The following is a 14,089-nucleotide window of genomic DNA, read 5'->3' as shown; positions in this document are numbered from 1 at the left end:
CTTGCGCCTGTGAGCAACCGGGAGCTGGTGACCATGGCTAGGAAGATGCTTAGCGAGCAGGAGTTCGAGCTCCACCTATGCCTCTACTACAGCGACGCCAACGCCGAGGCGCCATTCCTATGGCCGAGACGCCGAGCCAGTCATTTTGGTGCTTTGATTTGTGTTCGATAGAGGTAGATTGACCAAGAAAATGACTAAAAAAGAATTTAAAGTAAGCTTTTACTCTTATTATTCAATGTCACAAAAAGCTCATATTGCAAATATGTATACCATCAAGGCATCAAGCTGAAGGACGCATGTTTATTGATTCTTGTGTTGATCAATATATCATCAGTTCAGCATTTGTCAGTAGCTATTCTGCTCGATCGATCAACGGCTTACGGCAAGAGGTCGTGGCAGCAAGCTGATGAGGCGACGTTCAGCCTGTTCGACATCAGTGACATGGCGCGCATCCTCGTGCTCTTCTTCGGTGGCCGTGGCTCGGCGTCGACAACAGACATGTCGTTAGCACCGGAGCGGATGTTTGAGTGCAAGAGACCTGCAACAGGAAGTTCCCATCCTTCCAGGTGCTCGGCAACACGACCACCGAGCCGGCCAAGCCCAGGGTGCACGGGTGCTCCATCTGCGGGCTTGAGCTCGCCGTCGGCCAGGTGCTCGGTGGGCACATGCGGCGCCACCGCGCTGTTATAGCTGACGATATCGGGCTTGGCCTCAGCCTCGGCGTCGGCTTCATCGAGCAGAACGATGACGACGACAGAAGGAAGAAGTTGCGTGCCCGCTGCCGAGCTGGTGTTTGACCCGAATGGCGTACGACACGTCGAGCGAGAACCGCATGAACACGTCCTCGAGCTCGATGACTCGTCGCAGCGCCACCCTCCTCCGCTGCTGCTCAGCCGCCTCACCACCGTCGCCGTCGTCGGTGTGAGAGAGGATTTTTATTTCTTATTTGGCTGACAGGGGCCCTATATTTTATTATGTATTTATTTACTGACTTGGCAACTAAATACATTTTTTGCTGACCGGGATGCCACGTCAACAAAAACACCCTTCAATACTGCTTAGGGACCTAATTTAAACGATTTTCGTAACTTCGAGAGTACAGTTAAAGGACGATTTTGATACTTCGTAACAACTTAAGGACCCCAAGTGAATTTATTCCAATTTTTTTCCACGTAACCCTCAATTTAGATCGTCATGCAGTAGGGCCCATCAGGCCCAATTTGGCCCAGGTTTCGAAGGCGCGCGGGGCCAAGAAACCGCGGCGCCTTGCCTTACGTTCAAAACCCTAGAAACGCCGGCCCTTCTCCGCCTCCCTCCGCTACTCTCCATCGCCGGCGGCCGCTTCCACCCGACGGGGAGAGAAAGCGAACGATGCCGCGGACGAGCGTGGTGGAGAGCCCCGGCTGCCCGCCGCTCCGGGCCCTCACCACCGACATCCTCGGCCTCATCAAAGGTTAGTACTCCCCGCCTCCGCCTCGCACGGCCGCCGCCGCCGTCGAGCGCTTGTTTGTTTGCCTCTCCGTGTGCTTATTACTCCTCTTGCTCGCGCTTCTTCTCCCTGCGTGCGCAGTCGTGGAGGCCCGCACGAAGCCAGAGGGCGTCGCCAAGGTCGTCGAGACGTGGGGCGCACCCGACGCGTCCCGTGCCGTCCTCGCCGCCTCACTCGCCGACCGCGCCGTCGATCCCGTGAGTGCGCCCCCGATTGCTCGTTACTGTAACGATGGTCACGTTCAGAGCATATAATCCTCACCGCTCTCTTCTCTTCTATTGTTATGCAGGTTTTGGCCGTGGCAAGGAAGAACGGCGTGGTGCGTAACGCTGCACTTTGGGAGTTGAACTACTTGGTAGAACCCACCTTTTGTACTGGTAGTTTATTCCTGTGGTTTTGTGTAGGTTGAGCTACTGAATCCCCTGAATGGGGATACTCTGGCAGGCGTCAAGGCTGCCGGGCCAGCACCCGCTGATAGTTCTGCAGAAGAGGACCCCTTAGCCACGCTGCATCTGTTCAGAAGACATGCGCCGGACTCGTCCATGTAATTTCCATTTGGTGTTTTTTAGGCAATCTATTGTTTTCAATCAATTTATCATATGGATGGGTTATGATCCACTTGTTTTTATGGTTTCAATGCTTTAGTGTTCTTTTGTTTTTGTAGATAAAATGTACTAATTTCATATGGCAGGTTAGGCACATTTCTTACTTGTACAGAGAAGGGGAAAGCATATGTGAAATCTGTTGAGAAGGAAAATGCAGCCTCTGATATGGCTGTTGGGCCATCAAGCTCATGGGATGTGAGCAATTCGGGTGTAGTGCAATTTTCTTCGGTGGATGCTGGTGAAAGCTATGTGATGTTTGGAGGGTGGGTTTACAATGATCTGAAGTCACATTATATAGCTTCTACTACACTATCAAAAACATATTTGAGGATATTGCTTCTTATTACCAGCTTCTCTATTGGAGATGTCAGTAACTCTAATAATAATGATTTCACTGTAGGAAAGGAATAGAAGTCAACATGTGGGATATCACATCTTGTAGTAAGATATGGTCTGCTAAATCTGTAAGTACTCTATCGACTTGCACATTTTATCTGATATTATGGCAGACCTTCATACATTGAAACACTGTTGTCTTCTTTTTTACCTGAAGCCCCGAGGCAACAGTCTTAAGATATTTACCGCACCTTGGTTCACTGCCGGAACTTTTTTGTGCAAGGATGATCATCGTAAAATTGTAGCCTGCACAAATAATCATCAGGTATTTGCTGATATGGTAACAAAAACAATATCAAGTAGTTTGGATAAATTGCTCCAACTTTATTATTCCATCATTGTTAGGTACTGCTAATTGATTAGTTTTTTCATGCCAGTTAGTTCTGTTGTGTAGTTTTCACATATAACAAATCACGAAATTTGGTTGTTTGGTAAGTTATCGTGTTTCTACTTTCTAATATACTGGACTATGCTAACTAGGATGTTCTCATACTGGACTATGCTAAGTTATCGTGTTTCTACTTTCTAATATACTGGACTATGCTAACTAGGATGTTCTCATACATGAGTTTACATCTTTAAAAGTAACTCTGCACTGATGATCTTTTCTCAATATTATTAATATGGTGCCTTCTTTTTGTTATCAGGTTCGCTTATATGATACTGCTTCCCAAAGAAGACCTGTCATTTCAGTTGATTTTAGGGAGTCACCAATCAAGGCGGTTGCTGGGGATCCAAATGGGCATGCTGTCTACATTGGAACAGGAAGAGGGGACCTTGCTTCATTCGATATGAGAACAGGTATGATATGAATCTGGTGTGATGATTTCTTGCTGATGGCACTCAGAATTCAAAAATACATTATGAATTATACTTTGAATGCTGTAGCTTATTTTGGACTTCTGTATTTAGTTTACTATAGCTCAAATATCTCTTTTCCTTTTTTTTGGGGTACTCCAGAGTTCAGACCTTGTCATGTGTATATTTAATCTTACTATTTTATGCCCAGATGTATGCCACGCTCAGCTTACATACTTAACTCAATTGTTTACATCACCAGCCCATATATTATACTTATTTGACTGATCAGCTGATCAACAGCTAGCCCATTATATTCTACTATATGGTTACATGTAACTTCATGGAGAAATGTTATTTAACTTAACTAAATATTCTGCAATGGCCTATGAATCATATTTTTTGAGGAATGGGTACAAACGAATTTGGGCACTGTGGGTTGTGATGAACATAAACTGTGATTTGAAACCTTGATAAAAAATGCATCCCATGATTCCATCGATTGCTCCCTGTTTAGAGAATACACACCCTTAACTATAGTATCAGTATAGTTGTGCTCTTATGGTTCTTTGTATTTACCTGAGAAAATATGCCAACAAATTTCAACACTAATAACAGTGTATTGAAGTTCTAGGCAAGTTAGTTTCAGTTCAGGTATTAGAAAGGTATTTTTGTAGATCATCACCATATATAATAAGATGAATAGATGATTGTTTGCAACTGTGCATACAACATACTAGATGTATTATAATTAAACTCCTTTGCACTTGCAATTGGTATTCATTTTTAAGTTGTTTTTACTATATCTATTTACAGAATTAACTTAGCTTGCCCCCCTTTCTACAGGAAAATTACTTGGATGCTTTGTTGGTAAATGCAGTGGAAGTATTAGATCTATAGTTAGACATCCAGAGCTACCTTTGATAGCATCTTGTGGTATGGCTACATATTCTTTTAAATACATTTCCAATTATTTCAGATTCATTTAGTCTGAATGCAAATTTTATGGTTACATGTATATTCATCTTGCACACCATTACTTCATAGTTTATTCTGTTTGCACTGGTTTTCGTTATAACTCAGGAAACCTATTTCCTATTGTAGGGCTGGACAGTTACTTGCGCATCTGGGACACAGATACAAGACAGCTGCTCTCTGCGGTACTTAACGACTACTCTGCTTCCATAGCATTCAAACCAAAACCATTGTATATTTTTATTTTAATCTGATTTCTATGCAATTAATAGATGTTGTATGTGCAGTTTTTCTGTTATTTGTTATCGCTTCATTTGGACATATCACTGAATATATAAGTGAATCCTTGTGTTCATGAAGACATCATGCACTAGTCAAACATGTAGTTAACCTTTTTCTATTTAAAATTAAGATATAATTCCTTCTGAAATTGCATAGTTCACAGTGAAGTTATATAACATGATTCTTGTGCCAACTTGAAACTGTGTCCAGGCTTAACATTGTCCTATTTTCATGATCTAATGCTCTTTAACGTCCTGTTTGGGTACAGGTCTTCCTCAAGCAACATCTAACTTCTGTGGTTATTGATTCACATTTCTCCACTGAAGGTTCTTACTTTTTCATGAACCATTCCATTTACTGTTCTCTGTTTACCAATGTAATTGAATAATGGTGACACTTATAGAACAGCACTTCTTTTAGCAGTTATCATTGAACCGTTGGATCCATGAGACCATATGCTTTAGTTGGCATTTGGTTTTATATTCATACCGTCTTGAGTAAAAGTGCTAGTTAAGAGATTAGTACAGCTTCCAGTACTAGGAGTTGAGGGCCCCAAAGTGCCCAAGACCCAAGCATTTTGAAACAATATTCGTTTTCTTATATAACTGATTCTCTATGTGTTAATCTATTTACACTCTTGTTGGATCTTTCAGAACTCGAGGAAACTAAATCGAAGCAGCCAGATCCTTCAGTTGAGGCTGAGGCAGAAGTCAGAAAGCAAAGAAAGGAAAAGAAGAACAGAACGAGTGAAGATGGAACTAGGATGCTCGACCATAATGACAATGACGCTGAAATGCATGCCCCAAAGAGAAAGAAATCTGGTGAAAAAAGCAAAGGGATGAAAAAGAAAAGCAAGAAGCAGCAAGTTGCATAGGACGAGGAGCATGCTGGAATCAGTGCTGACCAGTTTTGACCTTTGAGTAAGGTGCTTGCCTTTCACTCGATTTTGTATAATGGATATCATTTGTATTGGAGTGTATTCAAACTCGAACAATACCATTCGGATTCTCGTGCCTTCAAATATTTTACTTGGCCATTTTACTATGCCTTCGAGTGATATAAAAGAAATCTCGTATTCCTTGTTTGTGTGCTAGGCAGCTAGCTCGTCTTAACGCTTTAAGCCACAGGGTATAGTTTTGATCAAAGTGTTACCTTACTGTGTAAACTGGTACTGTCACGAAGCTGTTCAAATCTGAACCCGGCTGGTAGATTCATGTCAGTTTCCGACCATTCATGTCTACTTATATTTCTGAAATTAGTTGCAGTTACCAGTGAGAATCGAGATGCTATTGCTGTCAGCTCTGAAGAAAAGAAAATTGCCAATTTCCATGGTTGGCACAAGGGGAACAAAATTAATCTCTACATAGGTTCCCTTCAAGTCTTGAATAATTTTATTAGCAACGTTTACATATGGACACTTGCTTATCTATAAACTATTAATTTATCTCTTCATATACATAGCATCTCCTGAAGGATTCTGGCAATCTTCTCATCGCGGCAACCATGTGACGGCCAGAATAAAAACTATGGCAGTCTTCTCGCCTCAACAACAATTATTTGACTGCCAGACACCCCAATTGTGCTGGGTAATTTGCTGAGTTAAACGGTTTCAGATCACCTTCCTCCCAGCTTTCAGCTATTAAGCTGTCGTTCTCGAATCCAGGGACAAACTCATCAAAATCTGCTAAAGATTTTAATTGCCTGCTCAGTGAAGCTATTGTCTTCTGGCAGTCTGCCAGTTTCCCAGCTGCTGCTGCACGAGCTACCTCTTTCTCCTGCAAAAAGTGGTGCCATCTCTCATTAGTACTAGCATAAATACAAAGTTTCAAACAATGCTTCATTTTGTAATATAGAATTATAGATGAGAAATCACTAGTAAATGCCAAATTAGTACTGCAAAGCTCACCTTTTTTATGTGAAGTTCCTTATTAGCCATAGGCTTCATTGGCTGGCTAAGAGCCCTGCTGGCAATTTGCTCTTTCAGATTTATACATTGCACTCCAAGTTCAGAAGATCGTGCTCTCTCTTCGCGAATTTGGTCCTCGAGCAAACGGAACTTCCTGTGCAATTCCTCCACTTCTGCCTCTTTGAGCTCAAACCGACTGGCGAATTTGTTCTTCTGGGCTTCAGAAGCATCCAATGCAGTTATATAAGCTGATGACAAGTTCTTTTGGCTTTCCAGCTTCTTTTCCAACGATCTGACACTATCCTTGAGGCGCATGGTTTCATTCTGTGCCAACTTGAGCTGGGACTCCAATCCTGAAGTCAATGGCATGTGTTTCTCTTCAGCTTCTTCAAGCATTTTAACCTTCTCATTCAGACCAGCAATTTCTGAATTTGCAGACTGGAGCTGGGATCTGAGTTCATTTGCCTGCACATCCAGTGACTCTAGATCACGGGACCGTGCTGCGAGTTTGGTAGACAGTGCCTTCTCTTCCTGAATTTTCAGTTCCAAGCTGCTCACTTTGTTATGCAGAGATGCAATTTCCTCTCGTGCCGACTCCAACTCATGCTCTATACCCTTCTTCTTTTCTTCCATAGCTTCGATGTCATGGCACTTCGCTGCGAGCAGTGTCGAGAACGCCTTCTCCTTCTCCAGTTTCCTCTCTAGGGAAGTGATCTGATCACTGAGCTTTCTGGCTTCAGACTGTGATGCCTCCAACTGAACACGCAGCTCTTTCCTCTTTGCCTCCAGTTCATCCATCTTCTGATACTTTGCAGCCAGTTCCAGCGTCAGCGCCTTTTCGGATTCGAGGCGTTCCTCCAGAATGCGCCCCTTGTCCATCAAGCTGGTGATCTCATCATGGGCTAGCTCAAGTTTTCCCTCCAGTTCATTCCTTCTGTTCTCAATGGCTTCCATTTCAGTTTCTATGGAATGCTTTTCTCCCTTGACAAGGTTCAACTGCCTCTGTAATTCAACAGATTTCTCCTCTGCCACCATTGTCCGATGGCGGGCATTCCTGAGCTCTCGCTGAGCTTCGTGCAATGCCTTCTCCCTGTCTGCCTTCTCGGATGTCAGCTTCTTGATCTTCTCCTCAAACTTCACCAGCTGCCCACTAGCATCCTCAACCTCGCTCTTCGGCGGATTGTTCGCCAATGCAAGCTTCTCCATCTCTAGGAAGTCATCCATCATGCCGATATCTGCAGCTGTAATGCTTGCACTCCTTGTGCTGCTCTTGTCGTTCTTGAACTGATCGAGCTCGGTGATCAGAGCTGAGGCCCATGAGTCCGAGCAGTCTGACTGGCAGTCAGTGACTGACTCAGCATAGACTGAGCTCGGTGCACGCCTGAGCTCTACACCAAATGAGGGTCTCCGTGCATTGGCCTGATGAAAATTCACAAATGTCAAAAGAGCAATTAGTACAGTTTCATGTAATGTGTCCAACTTCCAAAATGCAGAACTGATAGGCATAGAGGAAAGGGCATTACCTGCAGCCTTCTGCACTCGGCTTCGAGCTTGGCAATCTTCTTGATGCTCTCAAGCTGCTGCTTGCTGGCCGTCTCTGCTGCCCTTCTGTTCAGCTCCTTCTCTATGGTCCTGAGCTCCAACTCTTCCGACTTGGCGAGCAGCTGGACCTTGAGAGCAGAGTTCTCCTTCTCTAGGGAGGCCAGCCTTGAGCTTGCATCACTGTCAATGTTCACAGAGAACTCGGTCTTCGCTTCGAGTTTTGCCTTGAACTCGACTATTCGCAGCTCGAGGTCCGTCTTCTTGGATTCCCATTGACGTGATTGCTGTGCTAGCGCATCCTGGACTTTCTGATCCTGATCTTCCTTGGCATGCCGGAGTTGCCTGACGCATTCCTTGAGGGCGCCATCGAGATGAACAATTTTGTCTTCCAATGTTGAGTTCCTGACATTTGCAGCATTCAGCTGGGTTTTCAGTGATGCAATCTCTTTCTCAGCCTTCTCCCATCCTAGTAGAAGAAACACGGGTTTTTGTTACAAAATGATGGCTTATAGTTATACATTGATTGCATGAGTATAGAAACAACACTTTTTCTAAGGAATTAAGGATTTGTTTCAAATCATTATACTACATCAAACTGAATGGATATTACATAAAGATGGCCTTTATTTTTTGTGATATAAAGCACTTCAGGATAAGAATGGTGTTTCGATGTTTATGTGGCTGGCCATGGTTTTTGATTGAACCTACACGTGCTAAGGCTGCTTCTTAGGTTTGGTAAAACCAAATAAGTGAGGAAATTGACAAAACTTCAATTGAGCTGTTGGAAGACATGATAAGTACAAAAGACTTATAGAAAGAGACAACGGACATGACAAATCGGCATAAGCTTTGCAACTGTTCCAAACAGAGAATTATTATTTGTTTATTTGTCCCAAAGAAAAACAGTAATTTATTTGAACTTTTTTTTGCTCCATATACTGCAATAACACTCTTGTTTAATGGCATACCTAGAACAGCTTCTTCTGCAACTTTTGAATGCTGCTTCACAAGATCATCTTTTGCACGAATGTCCAAAACTGCAGACGACAGTCTCTCACTCAACACCTTCACCTTCACATTGTCATCCTGTGCTTCCTTCAACACGATCTCCGGTGATTGGACTGAGCTTGGAGAACTCTTTGCAGTATCCTAACCATGAACCAACAGGATCAAGCATCGTCCTTACTAGAATGTGTAAAATTAGATGTCTTTTCAGGCAAAAAATTCTTGTGGACTTCAGTTAGTCATGCAACATTATTGCAGAACAAAAGATGTGGGTGAAGTGACAATAAGAAAATTCTGAAAATTTGGCAGAATCAGTTATCAGAATATAGCCTAATTCCAGACAATTTGTTTGGGGTACAGCTGTTCTGGTCTACTGGACACAAAGCAAAGGAGCACGTGAAGCACGGCATGGTACTTTCTGAGATCAATGTCCCTATTGTATGATTCCCAACATTATGCTGAGAGAAGCACAATGATTAAGGGGTTTCTTAGGACTTTGAGCACCATTAATCCATAATCATTCATTCATGGATTAACACCTATGCATTAGGACACCCCCACTTAAATGCACTATACTTGTATCAGAATTTCATACATTTTCTTTGGGGTACAGCTGATGGTCAAAGATCAGGAATTCACAAGTAATGTGCACATGAGCTCAGAGATGCAAGACAGAGGCATCTTGATTGCTCTGTGCCAGCAGACATTATGAGCAATTTGTGTTGGGCCAAAGGGGTGATGCTGCAGCACATGGAGATGGGAATGGAGTGGCCACCCAAACAAATGCATCTTGCCCTCATGCAGCCATAATTTCTTCAGAGAAAAGCTAGTCCCAACTAACATCACATCCTTGGTGTCCATGGATAGGTAGGGCTTGTCCTATAACCCTTCCCGGTATAGAAACAAATGGGGCCTCCTCTCATTCTCAACTTCAGTTTACAGGCCTACCAAAACTGTGGCATTATGGACTAATTGCCAGCGTTACCTACCAAAGCAGGAAGGGAAACTGAAACTTACAGTCCCTCATTTTGTCATGTGGCTACTATGATTGAGCTGCTATGTGGATGTCTACGAGGATGCCACAAATGCGCGATTTTCGCGATATCACCAGACATGAGAATAAACCTGCCAGGATTGGATGAATCATCAAACAGAAAGGAATTCTTGTACCCTACCTGGTACAACTAGGATGGATAATTGGTCAGGAACAACTAAGCAGTTTTATGCAGGGGAGCCCTGATCTGCAATTGAAATCTTTATCTAATGCTATCTGAGCTTCTATGCTTCAATTTTTAAGAGTTCACATCTGCAACTTGGGTGGTAGATTACCAATCTTTGGGCCTCCACGGATCTGAAACCGGATGAAACCTCACATGTTTGCCATATCAGATGGACCCTTATTTTCTCTGTACTGCACATGTTACATGATCTGTTCAAAGGCAGGAGTTGTAGGACTCACAAAGTCAATAGACAATCATCAATACATTTGAGCATGCTTCCATAGCACTCCTAGACACTAGACAGGCATTATTCTTCTTCAGCATTCTCTTTACTGTCCCCTAGTTACCTTTTCCTGTTCCTTGGACCCATTGGTAGTTTGATAAATGTGAGATAAACATGCTGAAAACAGCACGATTTCGGAAAATATAGAACTTTCTTTTCCGATAATACCCAAAAGAGATGCCTATCTTTGGATTGGTAGGAAAATATTACTGCCTAATTTGTGTTTCATTATAGCATGCAAGTAGTATTACTTGTACCTAATATCTGAGTTTAAATTGTGCAAACATGGAAAAGATTAGAAATGTGAATGCAGTTGACAAAGAGAGGAAGAAAAATAGTGAACTATTTTTTTAGAGTAAAGCACATGACCGGTGCTTAAACTTATGGCACAGTACCATTTAGGTCAAAAACTTAGAAAATACATGTTTATGTCCATGAACTTGTTTTAATGTACCATCTAGGTCTATGAACTTCCATGAACTTGTTTTAAATGTATCATCCAGATCCATGACTCGTTTTAATGTACTATCCAGGTCCATAATTTTAAACATTAAAACGAGTTCATAGACCTAAACGTAAGTTTTATGGACCTACATGACACCACGCCACAAGTTTAAGGACCGGACATATACTTTACTCTTTTTTTTTTTTTTAATTTCTCACCTGCTCATCAGACAGCCTCTCGGATGGAGAGGACACCGAGCTCTCAGTCTCGGCGGGGCTCTTCTCCGACGACCTCCGCCGCCACAGCCAGCTCCGGCGATCCATCCCTGGAGCTCTCTACACCATTCGGCTCAATGCCGATGCTTCGCTCACCTCTATCTATCTGCTTATCTCACTCCCTTCCTGTAAAGCAATCCAAATTCGGTGAGTTCTTTGATTTGATCACACAAGAAACCAAAACCACCGAGATGAAAAAGGAGACGAAGCGTTTGCAATTTTGTAAATTTATCAGCCCAAGATCGCAAGGAAAAACCTTCAAGAAAACAGGATGCAATCCAGTGGCTATGAGATTAAACCGCCTCCAAATTCAGAAGTTCAGCAGTGCTCCCAGTTCGAGGAACTTGCAATTTTTTTCTCTACAAATTACACCAAATAACCATAACGGCATCAAGAACTACCACTCTATCAGAGCCAAAATTTCACCCCAATCATCCACAGCTCAGAAGAGAAGAAACAAACAAACAAACAGGTTTCGTAGGCCGGGTTTGGGGTGGCTGTGCCATTAAAACAGAAGAAAAGCCCTTCAATCCAATCCAAGAACAATCATTGCATAGCGTTCTTACCTCCAAAAGCAATCAAAAGTAACCAAGCCGCAAAGATTTAATCTAGGAAAAGAACACGCCCTCTTCTCGTCCACCACAAATCAATCACCAAGGAATGGAAGAAGCAGAGACCATGACCAAAAGAAAGAACAGAACAGAACAAGAACCCAAGAAGAAGAAGAAGAGAGCAGGGGAACCGAAGGTGCAGGTAGCAGTAGGCACACGCACCTCCCGGAGGAGAGAGGCCAAGAAGTGTGACCAGATGACGACGACGACGAGGCCACCCTTTCTCCCGCTTCGTCTTCTTCGGCGCGATACACGAGACCCCGACCCACTGCAACCGTGTCTCCAGGATTCCTCCTCCTCCTCTACCTCGCCTATTTAAAACGGCGAGGTCGGAGAGTACAGAAATGCTGAGAAAATAGATTGGAGAGGAAAAGAAAAGAAAGAGGAAGAAAGCTGTGGCGTCTCAAAAGAAAACACCGAAGAAGATGGTTTCGACGTGGCATTTTCCCGCGAGATTAATTGATCTCGAGTAGGGTTTTCCACCCTCTCTGATTATGGTCATAAGCTCAAAATTAAAATTTTAACTTTGATTTTAGAGTTTTGTCGTTGTAGTTTATTTTTTAGTTATGATTTTTAGATTAATATGAATATATATATATATATAATTTTTATTTAAAATATTTTTTTGGTTAGAAAATATGTGGTTTTTTTTTTTGAAAAAGCTATAATATCGCCCCATGTTTCGATGACAATGATAAAAAAACTGCAAAATTTTGAGGTTTTGGCGTGAGACAAAAGTAGATTGCAAAGTAAAATTTTAAATTGTTTCAGAGAATTCAAATTTGAAATAGTAAATTCGACCACAATTTGATTAAAATTTGTCTAAATTAAGCACAAAAAATTCATGTCGATGGGATTGTAATCTATCACCCAACTGAAAAGGTGAGCCTGATTCTCGACCATGTCGTGCTAACTACTGTTCTTGGTTCTCCCTTGTCAGGACGCAGAAAGGTGCAGGGCTCATTTTCAGTTTTCGACTGTATTAACACTGCTGAGACGTGTTTTTCGGCTTTATCTAGCAGCTTAAGCTCAAGCCTACGTTGGTTGGTGACAAATATATCTCGAATAGGACTTGGAGATGTGAAAATTGAGAAAGATACATGACAAATAGAGGTTGGAAATATGAGCTAACCATCACGATTTGGGGTTGGTGATAGTTAATGTAATTTACACAGCCCTAGAAAAAAAATACGTACCATCCCGGCTCATAATATTTTCCAAGAAAAGGTGTTATATTTATGACCAAAGCGAGTAGCATATTTTTACACGTTAATTGAAGTGCTTTAACTCTCTGTGCATTAACAATTTAATATTAAGAAAAATAAATACACAGGTGATATCGTAAGAGGTACAGCTTAGAGCAAGTATAACAACAGGTTCTAAGTCAGCTAAATACTAAGACGAAACAGAAATAGGGGAGAGGGCTGTAAAATTATAGTCGGCTCACGTATAATAACTAAAAAATTATATGAGAGAAACAAGTGAGTCATGTATTGATGGAGAGCTAACTATTATATAAATGAACTAAGAAAAGACTACAAACAGTCTTACAACCGATTTGCTACAACCGATTTGCTGAATATTATTAGGCTTGCTCTTGGTCTCTTATCTTACATAGTACGGAGTATTACTCAAACGAGTCACTCATCTCATTTTAAGGGTGCAAATATCATCAAACACGTATCGTCATGTGAGCTGTCCATAGCCAAGTTAAACACCCACGCTACCCTCTTTTCGCAAATATGGACACACTCCACAGATAAGCCAACGGCGTGATTTTTTTTTCTTTTTAACAAAGTCTCATAATGCAACAGCAAGGCAAGAAATTTATGGGAGCTAATTTGTATTTTTATTGCTCGTCTAAGAGTTTAAGCTTATCTTGTTCATATGACTGACGAGCGCATTATGTTAGGTTAATTAGGTCAATGTGATCTTAAACTAGGTAATAAATAACCCACATGACATGTGATTAATGATACCATCGAAACGAGACAAATGATTTGTTTGAGCAATTTTTAAGATGAATGGTTAAATTACACCTACCCTATAACTTATAAATCATAGTAATCTCACTCGAGGTGATTGTTGACTTTTTCTTCAAACAACATATTTACAAACGAAAAATAATTTATAAATAAAACTTTTATATATGTATTCTTAGCAATCTAAAAGCTAATATAAAAAATAAACTTTGGCAAAAAAAATCAAAATTAACTCCAAAAAATTAAAAATTTAAATTTTGATTTATAAGCCTAAA

The 14,089-nt window shown here is 41.7% G+C and overlaps 2 protein-coding genes across 2 annotated transcripts; one reads left to right on the top strand and one right to left on the bottom strand.

Annotated features, from left to right (window-relative positions):
• Positions 1-1,303: 1,303 nt before the first annotated feature.
• Positions 1,304-5,782, top strand: LOC102706672 (WD repeat-containing protein 74). Its single transcript, XM_040526484.1, has 12 exons — positions 1,304-1,453; positions 1,571-1,686; positions 1,779-1,808; positions 1,894-2,033; positions 2,181-2,357; positions 2,495-2,558; positions 2,648-2,755; positions 3,138-3,291; positions 4,135-4,224; positions 4,393-4,448; positions 4,814-4,871; positions 5,199-5,782. The coding sequence occupies exons 1-12, from the start codon at positions 1,372-1,374 to the stop codon at positions 5,417-5,419; spliced, it is 1,296 nt and encodes a 431-aa protein (XP_040382418.1). The 5' UTR covers positions 1,304-1,371; the 3' UTR covers positions 5,420-5,782.
• Positions 5,783-5,847: 65 nt separating this feature from the next.
• LOC102719879 (filament-like plant protein) lies at positions 5,848-12,141 on the bottom strand. The gene is made up of 6 exons (XM_015839654.2): positions 11,995-12,141; positions 11,165-11,347; positions 8,962-9,142; positions 7,975-8,459; positions 6,452-7,870; positions 5,848-6,320 (listed from the first exon to the last, which is right to left on the bottom strand). Exons 2-6 carry the CDS (start codon positions 11,267-11,269, stop codon positions 6,099-6,101), a joined length of 2,412 nt encoding a protein of 803 aa, XP_015695140.2. The 5' UTR covers positions 11,270-11,347; positions 11,995-12,141; the 3' UTR covers positions 5,848-6,098.
• Between the last annotated feature and the right edge of the window lie 1,948 nt (positions 12,142-14,089).

Source organism: Oryza brachyantha, chromosome 7 (assembly GCF_000231095.2).
Source record: "Oryza brachyantha chromosome 7, ObraRS2, whole genome shotgun sequence".
Lineage (NCBI taxonomy): Eukaryota > Viridiplantae > Streptophyta > Magnoliopsida > Poales > Poaceae > Oryza > Oryza brachyantha.
Note: the sequence above shows the minus strand (reverse complement) of the source record. Positions and strands in the feature narration are given on the sequence as shown.